General features: G+C 43.5%; 2 protein-coding genes across 5 annotated transcripts in view; both read left to right on the top strand.

The window, feature by feature from the left end:
• Window positions 1-5,836, top strand: part of TFRC (transferrin receptor) — a 28,705-nt gene extending 22,869 nt beyond the window's left edge. For both annotated transcript variants that reach the window (XM_059163001.1, XM_059163000.1), the window contains exons 17-19: window positions 848-1,069; window positions 2,072-2,212; window positions 2,788-5,836. In XM_059163001.1, the coding sequence (XP_059018984.1) occupies window positions 848-1,069; window positions 2,072-2,212; window positions 2,788-3,030 (606 nt within the window). In that variant the 3' untranslated portion in view covers window positions 3,031-5,836. The remainder of the gene's footprint in view (window positions 1-847; window positions 1,070-2,071; window positions 2,213-2,787) is intronic.
• Window positions 5,837-21,534: 15,698 nt separating this feature from the next.
• TNK2 (tyrosine kinase non receptor 2) overlaps window positions 21,535-22,973 on the top strand; it is a 46,318-nt gene continuing 44,879 nt past the window's right edge. Inside the window, exon 1 of one of the 3 annotated variants that reach the window (XM_059162986.1) lies at window positions 21,535-22,787. The gene's annotated coding sequence lies outside the window, so the exon portion shown is untranslated. The remainder of the gene's footprint in view (window positions 22,788-22,973) is intronic. The other 2 variants (XM_059162997.1, XM_059162995.1) reach the window with 2 other exon arrangements.

Raw genomic sequence — 22,973 nt, 5'->3', positions numbered from 1 at the left:
CCTGGGACTAGGAGGAGAAAGGTCTGAAGCAAGAGACTGATGTAAGATCTGGATTTGGAGATTAACCTAGCTGGAATTCTCTTGACATTCTGCTAGAACAGCGGTATGGATGGCATTGAAATAGTTGGTCACGATATTTGTTTAGTACATTAGGAAGAACTGAATGTCTGGTTCTAGGGTTGAGATTTAAGGAGGATTTCTGTTGACCTCCAGAAGGTTTTTAAAAAACTTCTTACTGACTTCTTAAGACACTAGAAACCTAGTGGGTAATACAGAATTGTATAGTCCAAAAATAAAGAATGAGGTCAGATCAAAGGATTGTCAGTGAGATTATTACCAAGGACAATGGTAAGAAATAAGAGTTGAAGAAATAGTTAACTTAAATTGTCTAATGAAGGTAGAGGGAACTTTTGTTAGAAAGGGTAGCATGTATGAATGGATTGAGTGCTGAATCATTAGAAAGGAGGTCAGTTTTAATCTAAGTGTGACACTTTTTATCAAAAGCACACTTCATGCGTGCTGTCTTTATCTAATGAGTCAAACTTGCCAGAGAGGAAAATAAGGATACAACCTCAAGAAATCTGGCTAGACTTCTCTTCAGGGTATATGATGCAGTAGAATAGGGATTCTCTAAGACCTAGAAGAAAGCAGTTATTCTAGGAGGTTAGGTTCAGAGGAAGTAGCAAAAGCGGTACCAAAGTAGTGGATGGGAGATAAAATTGGAGTAGAAATACAGGAGAAGCAAGGGAAGGATTGGTACTACTATTAACCTTGATTGTAAAATGAATGCGTGGCTCATGCTCTTAGGATCCACCGGTGAGTACATTTACCTAGCTTTGTTTTTCAGGACACATATTATCCTTATTTGGGTACTACCATGGATGTCTTTGAGGAACTGGAAAAGAAAATTCCTCAGTTGAGCAAAATGGCACGTGGAGCAGCAGAATTCGCTGCTCAGCTCATAATGAAACTTACCTATGATCTTGAATTGAACCTGAACTATGAGATGTATAATGACAAAATACTTTCATTTGTGAGGGATATGAACCGATTCAGAACAGACATAAAGGTGAGTACTAAGTAATATCAGGTTCTTACTACTGAAGTAGCTTGAAGAGTAATATTTAACTGTTCCTAAGGGACATGAGTGGTAGCCAAAGTACATTTTAAAGTGAACTAATGTATAATTTTTCTTAGAATTTATAACTCATTTGAAAGGAAAGTTGAGAGGCTGTGGGTTATAAAGCTAGGATATAACAGAGCAAGTATTTCAGAATATAATTAGCCTAAAGTATGTTACATTTATGTAATTCTAAGCAACCTGTAAAGAGGTCCCAGAGAATATAAAGATCTCAACCATGACTCTGGTTGGACCTGTGAGTTTGTGCGGTATATCATATATGCCTTTGAGGGATGTCGAGGATGGAGAGAGAACATAGCTGGTAGTTACAGTCTTACTTAGTGTATTAATTAATTAATTAATTAATTAGTGTATTACTACGTGTCTAGTATTCATGTAGAATACTATGTGATAGTACACATAGTACTTGATAAAGTCAAATTAATAATATGTGGTTTCTAATTGGTTTTGTGGTACTAGAAGTCAACAGATCCCTTAAATGAAGTAAATCACTGATAAATCTTAATTAGTATGGCTTTCTCAAAACTTGAAACTAATTATAACTGATCAGAAAATGGGACTTTTGAGAAAAATCTCTAGACTGAAGTTCATTGAGCCAAAATGGTTAAGATTTTCCATCAGCAGATTGGCCTGGAAACCGTATACTACACAGGACTGTTAATCTCGTTAAATTCTCGATGGGGATGGCTTCCTTGGGTGACTAATGGCTAACTGCCATCTGCTGGTTTCAGATACGAGTGTATTACTCCAGTTCATAAAACCTGGGACCTCCTGGGCAAGGTGCCTAAGTCTAGCATTTCTCTGTCCACGAGTCACCACCCCCTTTTATCAGAACCATCTCATCTGCTACCACTAAATTAGAAAGAAACGTAGAGTAATATCCTTAGAAAAAGAACATCTAATAGGGAGTTTCATGCTTTTCTGCTTCAGGAGATGGGTCTGAACCTACAATGGCTGTATTCTGCTCGTGGGGACTTTTTCCGCGCCACCTCCAGACTAACAACAGATTATAAGAACACAGAGAGAACGAACAGATATGTCATGAGGAAGATCAATGACCGTATCATGAAAGTAAGTACAGGTCTGAAAAAGAACTGAAGTATGTTACTTTTTTGTTGGTAAAACTTCTAAAAAGTAGAGTAGTAATTCCAGGAGCCTAGAATCCTTTGCTGCTTTAGAATTGAGCCCAGAGTTTCAACTCTCATTAGCAAGACCTAGAACTGGTGTATCCAAACTGGACGTTCTAAAGGCTTTTGACCTGGTATTAACACTTTTAGGTTTTAAAAACATTTTAGGAAGGATCATTAATGATTTTAGCTGTCATTTTCTCTGTATTCCCTTTCCTAATTCAGCCCTTAACTGCTTTTATCTTAATCTGCTTGGAAGAGCAGGAGACTTGATCACAGTGGGAATTTACAAATCTTCCATAACCAGGCTGCAACTAAAAAAGACCAATACCACTTTTACTAAGGAATTGACAGTTTACAATGTTAATGTTAGAAGATTATAGCCTGGTTCTCCATATTCTTAAATTTGGGGAATTTTAACATTTCCAGTGAGAGAATGATAGTTGTTTGACTACATCAGGTCCTCCTCTCAAAGTGGAAGTCCTAACAGTGTGTTCTCGTATGTTTTTGTTTCCATAGGTGGAATATCACTTCCTCTCACCCTATGTATCTCCAAGAGATTCTCCTTTCCGGCATATCTTCTGGGGCTCTGGCTCTCACACTCTGTCAGCTTTACTAGAGCATTTGAAGCTGCGTCAGAAAAATAACAGTGCTTTCAACGAAACACTGTTGAGAAACCAGTTGGCTCTAGCAACCTGGACTATTCAGGGAGCTGCAAATGCCCTCTCTGGTGACATATGGGACATTGACAATGAGTTTTAAATGTGATGTTCATAACTTCTGTAAGAACATCAGGGTAGTGTGATTTCTAGACTTGTGCTGGTTGTGCTAAATTTCTCATAGGGCTACAAAACCTAATATTGTTAAAATTCTACCCAACCGTCTTGGTACTCCTAGATGTCTTTAGGCAGCAGCTTTTAATACAGGGTAGGTACCTGCACTTAAAGTTAAAGTGAATAACCACTTAAAAATGTTCGTGATAGAATCTTTTCTCAGATCATCTCTAAAATTTTAAATGCTTTGTATGGTAACTGCCTCTTTCTTGTTAGTTATGAAAAAGTTAGAACCAGTTACATGAATTATTGCTCTAAATCCTAAGGACAGGAACTGGTATCTTCTGAGAAGGGAGGAGGAGGGCGCTATCTGCTGAAGGTTGAAAGTAGTAGCTTGGTGTGAACCTCTGCTTTCAGTTGTTGCTAGATAGGTGATACCAGGTAGCAAGACCTCATTCTCCAAATGAGATGCATGCCTTCTTTAAGGATTTAGCTGGTTTCCACATCCCTGAATGAAACAGTTAACTTTTGGAAGGGACTTGTTTTCTTGCTCATGAGGTCTGAAACAGAGGTCCTTCAGCTAGATAAAACGAGGTTCAACTGTTTATCACAGGAGTAAGGCCTTAATGTGTTAACCTCAAGATTTATGAAAAGAGGAGACCAGAAGCCAAAGACCTATGTTTTCTTTTAATCTGCCCCTTCCCCGTAAGCTTTTGTTTATTAGTTTGTCGTTCTTGTGTTTCCCAAAGTATTTTGAAAGAGAACCAGCTTCAGGTGTTTAATTTCAAACTCAGTTTGTCAGATGTTAAAGAACACACTGCCAAATTTTGGCCAAAGTGTTAATTTTTTGGAAAAGCTTTCTATCATTTTGGCACTGAGATATTTATTGTTTATTTATCAGTGACAGAGTTCACTATAAATGGTGTTTTTTTTATAGAAGATAATTATCGGAAGCAGTGCCTTCCATAATTATGACAGTTATACTGTCGTTTTTTTTTAATAAAAGCAGCATCTGCTAATAAAACCCAACAGATACTGGAAGTTTTGCATTTATGGCCAACACTCGAAGGTTTTAGAAAACAGCCACAAGCCAAATAAAACTTTAAAGCTAAATATCTGAAGAATTCCATTTAATTGGGAGTTGCAAATCAAGTTAGGCTTTTGTTTAGCCAACCAGATAAAAATGGCAGTTCTCCTAAAGGGAAGGAATTGCGACCAAGTTATGGTAAATTAATGTCACTTAAAGGCTGTGATAGTACTCATGTGTGTGAAGTTTTACAGCTCAGTTTACCCAAGGTGTAACTTTAATTCGAATTTTGCAAAATTTCCAGTACCTTTGTCACAAACCTAACTCACATTATCGGGAGCAGTGTCTTCCATAATGTATAAAGAACAAGGTAGTTTTTGCCTACCACAGTGTCTATATCGGAGACAGTGATCTCCATATGTTACACTAAGGGTGTACGTAATTATCGGGAACAGTGTTTCCCATAATTTTCTTCATGCAATGACATCTTCAAAGCTTGAAGATCGTTAGTATCTAACATGTATTCCCAGCTCCCTATAATTCTCTTTTAGTTTTAGTTGCAGAAACATTTTATGGTCATTAGGCATTTGGTGGGTGCATTCAACCACTACAAAATAAAATTACTTCAAGATCCTTTGTTTTTAAACCTAATGTAGTATTTCGTTATATTTGTGGTTTCTCCAGGTCTTCTGTTTAGTGGGATAGTAGTATACATTTATAATGTTTGCCGTTGACAGATGAATTTAACTTTATCCCCTTATTTGCATGTTCTCTCCTGTAAACTTAATTCTACAAGTTTGAATCCAGAATTGATCTTTTAGCTTAAATCAGGGGAAACTTGCCTAGGAGCCTCAGTGGGAGGGGGGAGTGAAAGGTGTAGCAAAGCGAAGCTTGCAAAAGGATCTTTGATTATGTCTACCTACCCATTAGTATGTGGTAGTTTTCTGTTAAATATAGACGGGAACAAATTAGTTTGAAGCTACATGAATAAAGACTTATTTTCTTGTCAGCCATCATTATAAACCTGAATAATCAGCTGTTTGTGATAGGGTAGTTCACCCTAAAACCACCTAAGAAAAAGTCTAGGGTCTTTTCAGGTTCTTAAACTTACTGTCACCTGCCTAAGTTAACCTAGATCTAGATGATTACAGCCTCACTGAATTGCTTCACTGCTCAGTCTGTTTAGTCTTCACAGCATTTTCTCTTCAACTGGTATTTAGTGTAGCTGAGTGAAAAGGTCATAGCTGGATTCCTGGTTCAGCTATCACACTTTATCATATTTAAGTGAAAGCTCAGTAACTTAAAGACATAATATTACAATTTACAGCAGTAAATCTTCCATTTACAGCAGTAAATCTCTTCAAAAACCTCTTTTCTATGGTGGGGATTCAGTTACTTCTAATCAAAAAAGCCAGTAAGTCGTAAGAGGCGTGCTATTCCTGAATGAAATGTGTGTCTGGCTAGCAACAGCCTGCTGGACTTAATAAGATTCTGTCAGGTTATAGATTTCAAGCGCATTTTGAAGGTAATGGATAAAAGAAGTGAGCTCTATCATGACTCACCGTTTTAGAACTTGCATGACCTTTACTGTTTTCCCTTTGAATGTTCTTGAAATTTCAGTTGACTAAACATGGCTTATTAGACTTGCCAGCTTATTGTTCATCTTTATTGTTGTAAACAAGTGATATGCCCTTAAAATTGTGTCCAAGCTGGTATGTGCAAAGGGTGGAAGTTCCTCATCTGATTTAATAAAATGCTTGAACACTGAGTTGTCATTTTTAATAGATTTTATTTTTTATTTTTTTTAAAAGATTTTATATATTTGACAGAGATCACAAGGAGGCAAAGAGACAGGCAGGCAGGGGGGCGGGAGGAAGCAGGTTCCCCGCTGATCAGAGAGCCCAATGTGGACCTCGATCCCAGGACCCTGAGATCATGACCTGAGCTGAAGGCAGAGGCTTACCCCACTGAGCCACCCAGGTGCCCAGATTTTATTTTTTGAGAGCAGTTTTGGGTTCATAGCAAAATTGAGCAGAATGTATGAAGTTCCCATATACTCTCTGCCTGCTTCCCACTGGCCCAACTTCCCCCATGATCAGTATCCCCCACCAGAGTAGGACACAAGTTACAATTGATGAATATACATTGATAACACATTATTGCCCAAAGCCCATAATTTACATCAAAGTTTACTTGCAGTTTTATATATTCTGTGAGTTTGGATGAATCTGTAATGAAAGTTATCCACCATTTTTAATACAATACGGTATAGTTTTGCTGCCTTGAAAATCCTCTGTTCTCTTCATCTTCCCTCTCCCTAATCCTTGGGGAGCACTGGTCTTTTTAACTGTCTCTATACTTCTGCCTTTTCAAGTTGGCTGCTTTCACTTAGTAGTAATATGCATGTAAGATTTCTCCATAAGTAGTAATATGCACGTAAGATTTCTCCATGTATTTTTATGGCTTGATAGCTCACTTCTGTTGAGTGCTGAATTTTACGTTGTCTGGATGTAACTTAGTTTGTTTATCCAGTCATCTACTGAATGACCTCTTCATTGCTCCCAAATTTTTGGCAATTGATGAATAAGGCTTCTATAAAGATAAGTGGACAGGTTTTTATGTGGACAGGTTTTTCAGTTCACTTGGGTAAATAGCAAGGAGTGCAGATCCTGGATCATACAAGTAATAGTTTTGTTGAGTTTTTGTTTTGTTTTGTTTTTAAAGATTTTATTTACTTATTTGACAGATCACAAGTAGGCAGAGAGGCAGGCTGAGAGAGGAAGAGAAGCAGGCTCCCCGCTGAGCAGAGAGCCCAGTGCAGGGCTTGATCCCAGGACCCTGGGACCATGACCTGAGCCGAAGGCAGAGGCTTTAACCCGTTGAGCCACCCAGGTGCCCCAGTATGTTTAGTTTCATAGGAAACTGTCAAACTCTATTCCAAAGTGGCTGTCCCATTTGAATTCCTATAGCAACGAATGAGTTCCTGTTGCCTTGCATACTTGCCAGAATCTGGTGGTGTCCAGTGTTTGGGATTTTAGCCATTCTAATAGTGTACTTGTAGTGGTATCTTGTTCTAATTTCCATTTCACTGATGACATGTTGAACATCTTTTCATGTGTTTATCAAGTGTATATCTTTGGTGACATGTCTGGTAGGTCTTTTGCCCCTTTTACTAATTGGATATTATTGTTTTAAGAAATTTTTATATATTTTGGATAACTGTCTTATGTTAGGTATGTTTTACAAATATTTTTGCCTGGTCTCTGGCTTGTCTTATTTTCTTGACAATGTCTTACAGAGCAGAAATTTTTAATTTTAATGAAGTCCTACTTAATCTTTCTCACGGATCATGCTTTTGAGAGTCACCACCAAACCAAGCATCATCTAGATTTTCTCCTGCATTATCTTGTAGGAGTTTTATAGTAAGTTTTGCATTTTACATTTAGGTCTGTAATCCATTTTGAGCTCCTTTTTGTAAAGGGCATATGGTCTGTGTCTATATTTCATTTTTTTTACATGTGGATGTCCAAATGGTCTTGAGTTTTGTTAAGACACTCCTCCCAGAAATATGAGCCATGTATGTGATTTTAAATGTTCTTAAAGCCACATTAAAAAACTAAGAAGAGACAGGTAAAATTTTTCTATATTTAACTCTGTATACCCCAAATACTATCATTTCAACATGTATGCATTAAAAATTGTTGGCAAGATATTTTGTATTCCTTTTTTCAGGGTAAAGCTTCAAAATCTATTGTATTTCTAGCACATCTTAGTTTGGAATACCCAATTTCAGGTGGTTCATAGCTACTTATGGTTAGTGGACCCTGCTGCTATGTAATGAAAGGCGTGGTTGGTAAAGTTCATTTTTGATGTTTTTGGTTTTTTAAAGATTTTATTTTTCAGAGAGAGAGAGAGAGCATAGGCAGACAAAAGGAGAAGTAGGCTCCCCACCTAGTAAGGAGCCCTTGTGGGACTCGATCACAGGATGCTGGGATCATGACCTGACCTGAAGGCAGCTGCTTAACCCACTGAGCCACCCAGGTGCCCCCCCCCTTTTTAAGATTTTATTTATTTGTCAGCACAAGCAGGCAGAAGAGCAGAAGCAGACCCCCCACTGAGCAAGGAGCTGGAAGCAAGACTTGATCCCAGGACCATGGGATCATGATATGAGCTGAAGGCAGACACTCAATGTACTGAGCTACCCAGGAGCTCCCTGTGTTTTGTTTTTTCAAGCAGGTTTTCTACACAATTCCCAAAATTATATTATTTAATCTCACTACAAGTGCCAACTAGGGTTCTTCAGTAGGATTACAGGAATTGCCCTCCCTAGAATAGGGAAGCTTTTTAATTGCTTTACCTGTGCCCAAGCTTGCTCCTGTGAGAATGAGTAGCTGCACACCCATTCTTAGGAAGCATGAGAAAAATTAAACTGCTGGGGCACCTGGGTGGCTTAGTTAAGCATCTACCTTCAGCTCAGGTCATGATCTCAGGGTCCTGGGATCGAGGCCCACATTGGGCTCTTTGCTCAGCAGGAGCCTGCTTCCCCCTCTCTCTGCCTGCCTCTCTGCCTACTTGTGATTTGTCATATAAATAAAAATCTTTTTTAAAAATTTGTACTGCTGTATTCTACAGGGGATAGTGCCTATGTGAAAGATGGTGGGCCAGGTGGCAGCCCTAAACAAATACTTGAAGACATGTTTGTTTATCTGTAAGAACACTTCACTTGGAATACAACACATCAGGTACCAATATCTTGTGGCTACCAATAGGGTTACTTCTTTAGGTGATCAAGTTAGAGCTTTTGCTGTTTGCTACATCTGTCCTTTGAACTGTCTAAAGTTTAATCCATCCCACATGGATTGCTTTGACTAGTTAATACATCTTTTTTTTAAATATGTGCATGCTAATGGTCAAAGTGCAGAGAGGTCTGTATTGAAAAAAAGTAAGCTTTTCCTCTTGTTTTTCAGTTTCTCCCTACATCCACAATAACCAATTTCTTTTTTTCCCCTCAGCCACCAATTTCCTATGTATACTTTCAATTTCTAATGTATATTTTCATAAGTGAAAATGTCCATGAAACCTTCATGAAAAAGCATTCACGGGGAGTTTGGTTCCATTATCACAACGCAAGCCCTACAACCCAACCCTCCCACTGCTTACAATGATAAAACGGGTTAAAATAGAAAAGAAAAAGAAAAGAGAACCACTAAGGGGTTTTTAAAAGTAAACAAAGGCTAACAGACTGGAGGGGAGTAAAACCTGAAACATTGGGCAAGAACAAATAGAGGAGACAAAAAACTGATTGAATAATGGTATACCAAAGTCCAACCATATCGATAATTATGTATTATTGACCTAGGAACATTCTAATTTAAAAAATGACAGTGGGTTAGGGAAAAGCTCATTTATATGCTATCTATAAGAAACACTTTATAGATGAGTTTAAAGTCAAAAGATGGAAAAAACATGCAAATTAGCAAAAGACTAGAGTGGCTTTATAATTCCCAGATAAAATAGACTTCAAAGGTTATTGCCATAGGTAAAAATAAGGAGCATTTCACAATGGTAATAGGGACAACTCCTTGGGACAATAGTACAAGTATAAATGTGTATGTACCTAACAGCCTTAAAGTACATGAAGAAACTGAATAAACTGACAATTTTGCCATAAATTTAAAATTTTTTTAAAAATAGGCTCTACACCCAATGTGTTACCCTGAGATATCAGGAGTCACAAGCTCTACTGATGGACCCAGCCAGCATCCTGCTATGGTAGATTTTTAACACCCACTGAACAGTTAATAGAAGAACTAAACAAATCAGGACAAAAGACTTAAACCACTTCATCAGCTGTCTCAATCTACTTGACATTTATAGAGTACTACCTCCAACAACTGCAAAATATTTTTTTTTTCAGGTATGCATGGCATATTCATCAAGATAGAACATATCCTGGGCTGCAAAGCAAGTGTTAACAAAAATATTAAAATTAAACACAGTGTATTTTCTGACCACAGTAAAATGAGGAATCTGTTACAGGATAGCCAGGAACCCCCAAAACATTAGGATATTAAACCACATATTAGACCCACATAAGTAACGTATGGGCCAAAGATGAGATCATAAGAGAAATTAGACAAATCTGAATTTAATGATACAATGCTAAGATTTGTTGATGCAGATGAAGCTGTGCTTAGAGATGCACTGCCCAATACAGTAGCCACTAGCCACATGTGATTCAATTTAATTAGAATTAAAAGTTCCAATTCCTCAGACACATTGGCCACATTTCAAGTGCCCAGTAGGCACATATGGCTAGCCGCCACTGAACTGGATAGCAGAAAATAGGATATTTCCATCACTGTAGAAACTCCTATTAGTCGTGGCTTAGAGCGAAAATTAGTTTTACATATTTATATTAGAAAGGAAAAAAAGAAATCTTAAATCAATGACCTCAGTTTCTATCTGAACAAGGTAGTGAAGGAAAAGCAAAGTAAGCCCAAATGAAGAAAAAAAAAAGATATAGTAAAAATCAAAGTAGAAATCAGACAACAGATAGTTATTTGGAATGAAAATCACAACTGAAAAACCCCTAGCTAGACTGATCAAGAAAAACGTATGAAACAACCATGCTGTCAGAAATGAAAAAGGTTATCACAACAGGTCCTATGGACATTAAAGGAAAATAAAGGTATACCATGAACAACTTATGCCAACAAATTAGACCAGTTACATAAAGTCAGAGAATTTTTAATTCAATTTAACCAAAACTAAGAAAAGTCAGGAAATTTGAATGGCCCTAAAGCAAATAAAAGTACCAAAACTTTCCAAAAAGGAAACTTAAGACTCAGTTTCACTGGTGAAGCCTACAAAACATTCAAGGAAGGAATACCACCAATCTTGCACAAACTTTTTCAGGAAACAGGAAAAGGAAACTGTTGAGGCTAATACAACATAGCAAAGGCTAACATGTTAAAAAAACTGCAGACCAATATAATGAATACAGACGCTAAAATCCTCATCAATGCCAGCAAATTGAAAACAATGTATAAAAGGATAATATATTATGACCAAGTAAGATTTATTCCAAAAATGTGGGGTTAATACTCCAAAATCAGTGTATGCAGCAGTGTCATGAAATGAAAACACATGTCCATGCAAAAATTTATACATGAAAGATCATAGCATTCATAATAGTCAAAAAATAAAAATTCAAGTATTCATTACCTGATGAATGAATAAACAAAATGTGGTATAAGCATACAATGGGATATTATTTCGCAATAAAAAGGACTGGAATGAAGTAATGTCCCAGAAGATGGCAGAGTTAGAAGCCATTCCTTCACCTCAGTAGCTATCGAACTGGCAAGAACTAAGGTAACTTGGAACTCGAATCTAGTTGAACATTCACAATGGCCAGGGTAGACTTTGATGAAGAGGCTAGTAAATTTCAGTAAATTCTAGTTAATATTGGCCTTTCACATAGTGGCTACCATCCCCTACTTCCCAGCCTCAGCAAGCAGTTGGAAGGAGAGACAGTGGTCCACATTCCTTGTGAAGCTTCCTGGAGACAGATTTGGCAATAAGGATCTTATCCTCTAAACTAAAGATTTTATTTATTTGTCAGAGAGAGCGAGCACAAGTACAAGCAGGGGGAATGGCAGGCAGGGAGAAGCAGGCTCCCTGCTCACAGTAGGATTGATGATGCAAGACTCCGTTCCAGGACCCTGAGATCATGACCTGAGCTTAAGGCAGATGCTTAGCTGACTGAGCCACCCTGGTGTCCCACTGACCACTTTTTAAAAAAGACTTATTTATTTTAGAGAGAGCATGTGCATGGGGGTGCAGAGGGAGAGAATCTCAAGCAGACTCCCTGCTGAGCATGGAGCTCAATCCCATGACCCATGAGATCATGACCTGAGCTGTAACCAAGAGTTAGTCACTTAACTGACTGAGCCACCCAGGCACCCCTGCTCCTGATCACTTTTGATTGTTTGCACCCCTGTGGGCTGAAGTGACTTACAAGGGATTTAAAAAGACAATATTTCTCTTTGGGAACCAGACATTTAAGGAAATTTGTGTCAGGTCACTGGCTGGCTGCAGAGATAACAGAAAAGAAACTTGAAGGACACAACAAGCAATTCACACTTTGCAAAACTAATTTGGAAACAACACAAACACACAGCTCTAGTTCTCAACAAGCAAGATTTAACAATCCTTGAGGAGAACTGGATTTTCAGAATCACTACATCATACTCAGTATGTCGAGTTCTCAATTAAAAAAAAAGAAAACAGGAAAAAGAAAGTACAGCCACACTGGGGGATAATGATATGAAAAATGACTACTTGAAACATGTTTAATGAGCTAAAGAAACCATGGTCAAAGACCTAAAGGAAATCAGGAAAACTGTAGAACAAATGAGAGTATCAGTAAAGAGATAGAAATTATAAAAAGGAACTAAACATTCTGGAGCTGAGAGGTAAAATAACTGAAATGAAAAACTCATGAGAGGTATTCAGGAGCAAATTTGAGCAGGTAGAAGAAAGAATCTGTGAACTTAAAAGAGAAGACAATTGAAATTATCCAGTATGAGGAGCAGGAAGAAAAAAGATGAAGAAAAATGAACAGTGCCTGAGGGACCCATGGGACACCATCAAATGTACAAACATAGGCATTATTGGGGTCCCAGGAGAAGAGAGACATATGGAGCAGAAAACACATTTGAAGAAATGATGGTTTAAAACTTACCAAGCCTGGGATGCCTGGCAGACTCAGTCAGTAGACCATGTGACTCTTGAACTCTGGGTTGTAAGTTTGAGCCCCATGCTGGGTGTAGAAATTACTTAAAAATCTTAAAACAAAAAAAACAAAAAACAAAACAAAACAAAAAACAATAAAAACCTTTCCCAAATTTGAGGAAACACATAAATCTCCATATCCAAGTTCAGTGAACGCCAAAAAAGATAAACTCCAAAAGATGACACATTATATTTAAATTTTCACAACCAGAAGAAAAAGGGAGAAGTCTGAAAGCAGCAAGAGAAGTAACTCCTCTCATACCAGAAAACCTCAATAAAATTAACAGCTGATTACCCTCTGGAAGCTATGAAGGCCAGAAGGTAATGGGATGGCATATTTAAAGTCCTGAAAGAATTATCAACCAAGAATTCTCTCTGGCAAGACTTTTTATTACTTTTTTTTCAAGAATGAAAGAGAAATTAACACATTGCAGGTAAGGTGCCTGGTTGGCTCAGTCAGTTAAGTGTTTGCTCAGGTCATGATCCCTGGGTCCTGGGATGGAGCCCTGCATTAGACTCCCTGCACAGCAGGTAGTCTGCTTCTCCTTCTACCCCTTCCCCGGCTCATGGTCTCTCTCTCTCTTTCTGAATAAGTAATTATTTATTCTCTCTATAAATAATTATTTATAAATAATGAATTTTTAGTCTCTCTTAATAAATAATTAAATCTTTTAAAAAAAGATATCACATGTGAAAACTGAGGGACTTCATTATCAATAAACCTGATGTTCAAGAAACGCTAAAGGGAGACACTGAGATTGAAATGATAGAACGCTAGACCATAACAGAGAGACATGAGGAAAAATATGGGACCCTGGTAAAGGTAACTAGGTAAACATGAAAGCCAGTATTCTTGTGCTTCTGGTATGGTATGTAATTTCTCTCCCTATAAGTTTTAATATGCAAATGCATAAAACAATAATTACGTATCTATGTTAATGGACATACAATATATAAAGGTGTAATCTGTGACAACAACAGTATAAGAGGGAAGGATGGAAACATATAGGAGCAGCATGTTTGTATCCTATTGAAATGAAATTGGTATTCAAACTAGGTTGTCCTAAATTTAAGATGTTAATTGTAATCCCTAAGGTAACCATTAAGAAAATTATTTATTTATTTATTTATTTTTTTAAAGATTTATTTATTTGTCAGAGAGAGAGCGAGCGAGAGCGAGCACAGGCAGACACAGTGGCAGGCAGAGTCAGAGGGAGAAGCAGGCTCCCTGCGGAGCAAGGAGCCCGATGTGGGACTCGATCCCAGGACGCTGGGATCATGACCTGAGCCGAAGGCAGCTGCTTAACCAACTGAGCCACCCAGGCGTCCCTTAAGAAAATAATTTAAAGGGTGCCTGTGAAAGACCCTCGATCCGCACCCAAGAAGCAGACACCAAGCCTCCACTGGATGCAAGTTGCAAGAGGTTTATTGGTTACACAGGCGCCTGCGGACGCATCAGCCTTTGTGGGCTGAGCGCACCGGGATAGATTGGGGAGCAGATTATATAGGGCAAGGGTTGGGGTGGCGGGAAGCGAGCTTACAGAAGCAGATGCTTGGTTACAGGGATCTGATTGGTTAACTTAAATCAAGCATTGTCAGGCACTGGGTTTAAGGCAAGGACACAACGGTTTGTTCTGGTGGGCCTTGGCTCAGCATTCTGGAAAGTCCCAGGTACACTCTATTCCTCATTTGTCTTTTCTTTTGACAGACCGGGTGCTCACAGACAATAGACATCCTGGTATGTGTTGCCATCCGGCTATGGGAACAATCAAGCCTTCAGCAAGGGGATAGGGGGTGCTTTGGGGACATCAGGTTACTTAAACAAGCCTTTAGCAAGGGGAGAGGGGTCTTTCACCTGCATGACTCAGGACATGAACTCAGGGTTCTGGGATCTCATGTCAGGCTCTCTGCTCAGTGAGGACTCTGCTTATCCCACTCCCTATGTCCCTACACCCACTTGTGCGTGCCCTCTCTTTCAAATAAATAGATAACATTTTAAACAAATAATTTAAAAATATACAGAAAAGGAAAGAAGGGAATTAGAATGTCACAGTACAGTAAATACAAAAAAGGGCAGAAATAGGGGGATTGAAGAACAAAAAAAAAACAATAAGCACATATAGAAACCAAATACAGGATACATGGCAGAAGAAAATCCTATTTTATCAGTAATAACATGAAACGTAAATGGATTAAACGCTCATCAAAAGGCAGGATCAGCAGATTGGAAAAAAAAAAAAAAACAGGATCCATCAATAAGCCATCTACAAAAGACTTCCTTTAGATGTAAAGACACAAAAAAGTTGAAAGTAAAAGAATGGGGAAAGATAATCTACGTAAATTGTAACTGAAAGAAAACTGGGTGGCTATATTATTATCAGACAAAATGGACTTTAAATAAAAAACAAAGCCAAAACAGGTGCATTGTGGGCCTTTTTACTATGGACAAGCCCACTGTTGTAGGAGTTATAGGTTAGTGTCTTAGCTGGCTGGTGACTTGTATCTGCTGTTCTAGCTGCACCTCTCATTTCCAACATACTGATCACCTTGTCTTCTGGAAACAGAATTTTCTTGTGTTCTAACCCACAGAACTGTCTTGACCTCTAGTTTCAGCCTGTTGGCCCATCTGGACCCAATTTCTCATTGTTACCAGGATGAATCACCTGCTGTGATTTGCAGACTTCTTAGGGGGAACTGGGGAGCAATGAAAAGTTCTTGACTAAGGGAGTAATATGATTAACAGGTATTTTAGAAACATTAATAGAGAATTAACAAGGAGGCAAAGAGACTGAAGTCGGTAAGGTCATGAAAGGACATTTGTGGTAAAACACCATCCACGGGATACACATATCACAGTATCATCTTGTCGAATCCATACGCTCTTCTAGGGAAGCGAGAAACAGGCCCACTGAGGAAAGCATTTGTTCACCTCACAGGGAATTCAATGTGTAGGTAGATGTCTGGGTCCTTGATTATCACTTAAATGAAGGTGGGCGGTGGGCCCTGGGACCAGATTCTCCCTAACAGCACTGAGGTGGTCGCTGAGAGGATGCTAGGAGAGGAGGCAGGAGGGACGGTGGAACCCTACAATGTTTGGGGTCTGCAGAGAGTGGTGACGGACCAGATGAGTAAAGAGGTTGCCAAAGACCTGAGTCCGGTTTCTGGGCAAGTTTCTAGGGGAGTAAGGGAGACAGAGCTGGATTTGAGTTTGGATTCCATTGCTACTTCCTCGGATCAGTGTGACCAAATCTAAGTGTCTGGGAGTCCATGAACATCGTCACTTGTCACTCCTGGGGCAGCCACAGATGCAGGAGGTTCTGTCCATGCAGGCTTCATTAATCCGGATGTGTGTGGGTTAGTGGACGTGAGCTTACCAAGCTGAGAGGGTGTCTCAAAAAGCAGCTGGAAGGGGCTTCTCCGGGATGGTCATTGTTGGAGCAGAAGGAGAGAAGAACAGGCAGCAAAGGACTCTGCTGTGTCTACTCTACCAATGGGGCAATCTGAACAAAGAAGGAGAGAGATGCAAAAGTGATAAAATATCTTGCCATTTAAGGGTAAGCCCTGACAGCTTCTCATTTCTAAACTTAGGAAAGTGAATTCCAGGGGTGGAATTCAGATTTCAGGGGCGTAAAGGAGTAGTAGAGCATAAAAGGAGCCAATCTTTCATATGCCCAGTCAGTAGCAGTTTCTGGATTATGCCATGGGGCCATGTCTTACACAACTGTGCAGGTCACTGGCTGGGCACAGGATAAATTGTGAGTGACCTGTACCCACGGGTCCGTTTGTTGGTTACTAAACTTTAATTCTAGGTGTCCACCAGAGGGCGTCAGAACCCAGGGCTGTGGTGCTCCGTTGTGAATAGCCACTGTTGATGGAGGGTTTGAAACCTGTTGGCTCATTTGGCCTTTTCTGTGGCTGGGCAGAAGGGGCAGGCGCGTGGGAGCAGCTGGCAGCACTCCTCCCAGTGCCCCAGTAAGGTTTTGAAACTGTCTGACTTTGCCTGGGGGCACGTGAACCCCGCCCATCTGAGCAGTTCCAGGGAGCTCTGACTTGCCTGATAGGGTAAAGGCACGGTATGTTCTTAGTCCTGGGAGGACGTGTCCTGGGTTAGCAGATAGCCTCATGCCTCAGAATTCCTTCAGAAATCCCTCTCCTCACCTCCACTAAGAGACAGATGGTCCCTTCCTGACTAAGAAATCTTCTGCCCTTTATCAAATTGAATTGTTTGCTTGGATACCATTCATGACCCCACACCTCACTCCCCTCCTCCCGCGGCTCAAGATTTCTCCTAGGCACTGGGGCTGTGCGGGGGACCAAGCAGCTGCCTTTTCTGGTGGCCTCCTGGAATCACTGAGCAACGTTCGAAAACTGTGGATGCTGAGCCTCACCCCAGAGATGAGAATTTAATGACGCTGGAGTAGAGCCTGGGCGTCTGTGTTTTAGTTTTGTTTTTTGTTTTGAGTAGGCTCCACACCCAGTGGGGGGCTTGAACTCATGACCCTGAGATTAAGAGTCACGTGCTCTACCGATGGGCAGACCTCCTCCCTCCCCCGAGCCAGCCAGGCGCCCCTGGGCATCAGTGTTTTTTAAAAGCTTCTCATGTGATTCTCATGTGCAGCATTATAAAAAAAATCTCTGGGTCCGGCATGCCTGGGTGGCTCAGTCCAGTAAGCATCTGCCTTTAGCTCAGGTCATGATCCCAGTGTCCTGGGATCAAGTTCCACATCGGGCTCCTTGTTTGGCAGGGAGCCTGTTCCTCCACCGCTGCCTGCGTGTGCTCTCTCTCTCTGACAAATAAATAAATAAAATTCTTTTTAAAAAAAGGTGGGGTGGGGGGAGCGCCTGGGTGGCTCCGTGGGTTGAGCCTCTGTCTTCTGCTCAGGTCACCATCTCAGGGTCTTGGGATGAACCCTGAGTCAGTCTCTCTGCTCAGTGGGGAGCACCCCCCACCTGCATCTCTGCCTACTTGTGATCTCTCTCTTTCTGTCAAATAAATAAATAAAATATTTTAAAACAATTAAAAAAAAATCTCTGGGACCAAAGCCTTGCTATTCAAAGTATACAAACTTCATAGAAATGTAGAATCTTAGCATCCCCTTCTGTACTTGCTGAATCAGAATACGGGTTTCAACAAGATCCCCAGGTCCCTTGGTTGCTGAATGACACTGAAGTTGGAGAAGCGCTGTTGTCATAATACCCTGGCTGCTCCCCCGAGCTCTCACCTGGCCTGAATCACAGCCTCCACAATGCTGTCAAGCCGGAGCAGGGGTTTTTGGTAGCACAAGTTTTTGACTGTGACCTACAGAAATAGATTTACTATCAAGGAACAGAGCACATGTGTGTATTTAATGGAACAAAAAGATGTCACAAGAAAAACCCCTTTACTACCTGTAAATGCAGAAAGAACCCTCCATCATTGTACATTTGGGGAGGGAGGAGGGTCATCAGAGAGTTAGAAGTAAATCCTGAGGATGAAGGGCATGCTAGATTAATATAATACTTACTTAAAAAATTAAATGTGGAGGTCCGTCTAGATGCTCATTATATATGCTCTGTTTCTTGATCTGGGTGCTGGGTATATTCAACTTTGTAAGATTTGCATGTTTTTATACTTCCCTGGATGTATGTCACACTTTAACAAAAAGGTAAAAAAAAAACACATTCTCATATTTTCTATTGCATTATTGTCCTCTTCCACTAAAAAGGGGGAAAAAATCCAGTCAAAACCCACTGAACCCATTGAATTCAGGTCATCTCCCGCTCACAGGTTGCAACAGTAGTTTAAAAAAACATTTCTCTAGGGGCGCCTGGGTGGCTCAGTGGTTTGGGCTGCTGCCTTTGGCTCGGGTCATGATCTCAGGGTCCTGGGATCAAGCCCCGCATCGGGCTCCCTGCTCCGCCTCTGAGATCACGACCTGAGCCGAAGGCAGCGGCTTAACCCACTGAGCCACCCAGGCGCCCCTCACGGTGGAGATTCTTAAGGGCACCCCACAATCTTGCCTCAGGCAGCTTGGTCTGCTTCCACTTAGAACGAGACCCAACAAGCCCTTCCCCCGCTCCGCAGTCACTCTGCTGTGGCCAACTCTCAAGTTCCCGATCTGGGAAGAGACTGGTACAGGCACGTTACAGGGTTGGGGTTTATCCCCACAGCTGCCTTCTGAAGCTCCTGAGTTTTAGGCTTCTAGACTGTGTCTCACTTACTCCCATAAGCTGTCAGCTCCCTGGGGGCAGAACAGTCTCCCTGGGTGTCTCCAGGCGACTAGTAGTACTGGGCTCGCAGAACAGTGCAGAGAAGGAGACAGACGGCCTCAGATACCTCTCAGTACAACCCCCAGGGCTCAGTGGTGGTTGGGGGGACAGTCCAGGAGTTGGGATTAGGCAGGATGAGGAGGAAAGGGAGCAGGAGACCTCTTTTTTGTGAAACTAAAGCTCCAGATAACCTTGCACTAGGGATGTAAGAGGCATGGATCTGGCTTGTGGGCAACTGGAGGGTAGGTGGAAGAAAGGGCAGTTGGCCTCCCTAGACAAATACCTAGCAAGGCAGACCAGGATACAAGTGCCTCGACTTCTTGCTTTGTTTGATTTGGAGCTTGATTTATAGGCTTGCATCTCTTGACCCCCCAAATCTAGTCAGCACCAATGCATCCCAAGGTGAGGCTCCTGGGTTTGGCATTGCTTTCTGTGAGTTTGTGCTTTTGAGTGGACTCTGGAGTCAAAAACTGGATCAGGAGTCTGATTTTAATACTACCAGCTGTATGACCCTGTGCAAATTACTTAATGATGTAAAGTCTGTCTTTAAAATAAGGATGGTAGGGGGTGCCTGGGTGGCTCAGTCCTTAGGTGGCTGCCTTTAGCTCCGGTCATGATCCCAGAGTCCTGGGGTGGGATCTAGCCTCGAGCCTGAGCCTTGTGTTGGACTCCCTGCTCTGCAGGAAGCCTGCTTCTCCCTCTTCCGCTCCCCCTGCTTGTGTTCCCTCTCTTGCTGTCTCTCTCTCTCTCTGTGTGTCAAATAAACCAACAAAATCTTTAAAAAAGTGAGGATGGTAATGAGTACCTCATTCAATTGTGGTGGAAGTTAGATGGGAATACATGCCAAGTAGGGTCTTACCCACAGGAAGCTTCCCTAAACCTTAGCAAGGGTCGTTACTGAGGTAGTGTGAAGGAATCTGGGAGAGGACGCCTCTCAGATTCCTTCCTCTCTGGCTTCACCCCTGAGATCAGGCAACAGGGTCAGTCCTGCCTGCCCTAGACTCTCTCTTGGACCAGGTAGGGTGTATTCACCCTCTGCTTGGTGGCTCTGGCTTCCTGATTAAGGCAAGCTGCTCTACAACATTATCAAATGATTTAGTGGAGGGGCACCTGGTGACTTGATGAAGCATCTGACTCTTGACTCTTGACTTTTGATTTCGGCTCAGGTCATGATCTCAGCGTGGGATCAAACCTTGCACTGGGCTCTGTGCTTTCCAGGAGGCAGCTTGAGATTCTCTCCCTCTCCCTCAGCCCCTCTCCCTGCTTATGCTCTGCCCTCTTTCTCACTCTCTCAAAAATAAATAAATCTTAAAAAAAAAAAAAAATCATTTAGTGGAAAGTTGCCCTGCCTACCTCAGAGGGCAAGATACCATGATGCAAATCTACCCCATCCAGTCCCCCATATGTGTCTGGAGCCCATCCCTTTTTCATTGCCCTCCTGCCCTCTGGCCAGGGCCCTGGGGCCCAATGCCTGACAATAGGGGTGCTGAAAGAGCCATCCTTACATGGATTGTTGATGTCTGATCCTTGGGACAGTTCTCTTTGGACTTGTTTTATTATTGTACCCATTTTATAGATGAGGTAGTCAGTAACAGTGCCAAATGGCCTTAAGCTTTTGGGTTCTAGGCACCATGGCTCAAGGCTGCCTTCAGCTAGCTAGGATCTGGGTCTGAGGGCTGCACTACCCTGGGAGGAGGAGCTCTGAATTTTCTCCTTCTTTGTGGCTACAGGGAGGAGAACATCCAAGAGGGAGCGGGGCAGGAGGGAGGAAGGCCCCTTTGCCAGGAAAGGAAGTGTCACAGGCCTGAAACCACCTCTCCCTTGTTGAAATGTCCTCCCTTGGCCCCAGGGAAAGGATAGGGGTATCCCAGGTTCCCAGGCCTTTGGGCTCCTGCTGAGAGATGAGTCCCGCTCTGCAAACATTCACTGGACTGTGGCCTTGGAGACTTCCCAATCCAGCCTCCCCATTTTAGAAACAAAGCAACTGAGACCAGATGGAAATGACTTTTCATACTGTTCACAAGGTAAGTTGGCAGCAGCTGAACTGGGGCTACTGAGAATTCGAGACTCCTGTTTTAGTGCTCCTCCACTGGGCCTGGTTGACTGCAAAGTCTCAGTGTGAACTCCCTACCTTCGGCTTCACCTCTGCCTATAGGCACTTAAGAAGGCGCAAGGTGGATCTGGGGCGGGGAGATTTCAGTCGCGAGAAGAAGAGGGATTGGTGGTGGGACTGAAGAAAGGAAAGAGGGGAGGAGCAAGCGAGACCTGGCCCCCCCTTAAGGGGGCGGGCCAACCCCGCCGGACCCCGCCCTCCTGGGGCGGCGCACGCGCAGGCGGGCTCCAGGAACTCAGGCGGGAGGGCGGGCGCTCCTGGCTCGCGGGCCGGCGCGCGGGGCCGCAGCACCTGCGGGGGCCGGCGCTGGGCGCGGCGCCCGGCGGGCGGACGTCCACGCCGGGAGGCTAGGGCTAGGGGGCAGGCCTGGGACGTGGGGGTGGCCGCGGAACCCGAGGGGGCGCCAACGCGCAGCCCCCTCCCCAGGGGTACGGGGCGGAAGGAGCCGGGCGTGGGGCGGTGTGAGCGCGCGCGGAGGGCAGCACCATCTGGAGGGGTGGGACCGCGCGGCCTCTTGGGGGCAGGCGAGTGCGTTGGGCAGTGCGGGCCGGGGGCGTCGGGCGGGGAGCGCAGGAAGAGCGCGGTGGGCTCAGCCCGGCGCTGCCGGAGCAGCAGCCACAGCAAGTCGGGGTTCTCAGCTGGGGCCCGCAGCTGCTCCGCGGGCTGAAGCTCGGCGTGGAGGAGCAGGGGGGCGTGGGTCCGGCCGTGCAGGAGGAGGGCGGGGTGGGCCCGGGGGTGCAGGAACGGGGCGGCGGTGGCCGGGAGCCCAGTCTGGGGGTGGTGTGGGGTCTGTCGGACGGCGCGGACTGGAGGCGCCCGCCGCGGTGGACGGGCTCGGCGGGCTGGCCTGTAGTGCAGGAGGAGGGGCTGGGGCCCCGCAAGCAGCACCAGGAAAAAGGGGGAGGCAGCCCCGCAGTGCAGGAGCGTGGGGAGGCCCGCGCCGGGGTGCAGGAGCAGGGGGAGGGGAGCCCACGCAGGCTGCTGCAGCAGCCGGAGCCGCTCTCCGAGTTCGGGGACCGCTCCTGGGAGCGCGGGGAGGGGCTCGAAAGTTCCGGGGAGCAGGGGGGGCGGTATTGGGAGAGCTGCGGGCACCTCAGGCGGGAAGCGGTGGTCTTGGGAGCGGCCCCAGCTCGCCGGGAGAGACTCGAGCTAGTGGGGAGGGCCCGGCTTGTGGGGCCCCAGGGGCCTGAGGGGGAAGGGCGCCTGGGGGTGCAGGAAGCAAATTGGCTTCCTGGGGTGCAGGAAGGACAGGTGGTGCGGGCTGTCCAGGAGACATACCTGGACGAGAAGGGGTCGCGGGAGGGAGAGGGGCCCCCTGAGGGGCCCAGGATCCGGAGGCGCCGGCGGAGGAGGAGGTGGTAAGCTGCAGGCCGGCTGCCCCGCACCGGGATCGCTCCGGGGTCTAGCGGAGCTCAAAATGTAGGGGTTTGGGGATCGGAGCGTCGGAGCGTTGGAACCCACTGCGCGAGAGCACGCAGTGTGTCCTACTGGATCTTCTGCCACCTCAGCCTGGACCTCATCGAAACTGTGTCTGCGGGGAGGCAGCAGAAGGCAGCAGGTAAGGAAACCGAATTCTCTTCGCAGCGGGAGTTGGTGTGTTTTGAAGCAGGGGGCTGCAGTTATTTCAGGAGAGGGTGGTTTCCAGACTGCTCGCGTCCCCTCTCCTGTGTTTAAACCTGGGAGGAAGGAAGCAGTGCAGTTTTTGAACAGCAAGACCGGATGCCTTCCCCAACCTCTAAAAATG

The sequence above is a fragment of the Mustela lutreola genome, chromosome 2 (assembly GCF_030435805.1).
Source record: "Mustela lutreola isolate mMusLut2 chromosome 2, mMusLut2.pri, whole genome shotgun sequence".
In the NCBI taxonomy this organism is placed as follows: Eukaryota; Metazoa; Chordata; class Mammalia; order Carnivora; family Mustelidae; genus Mustela; species Mustela lutreola.
Note: the sequence above shows the minus strand (reverse complement) of the source record. Positions and strands in the feature narration are given on the sequence as shown.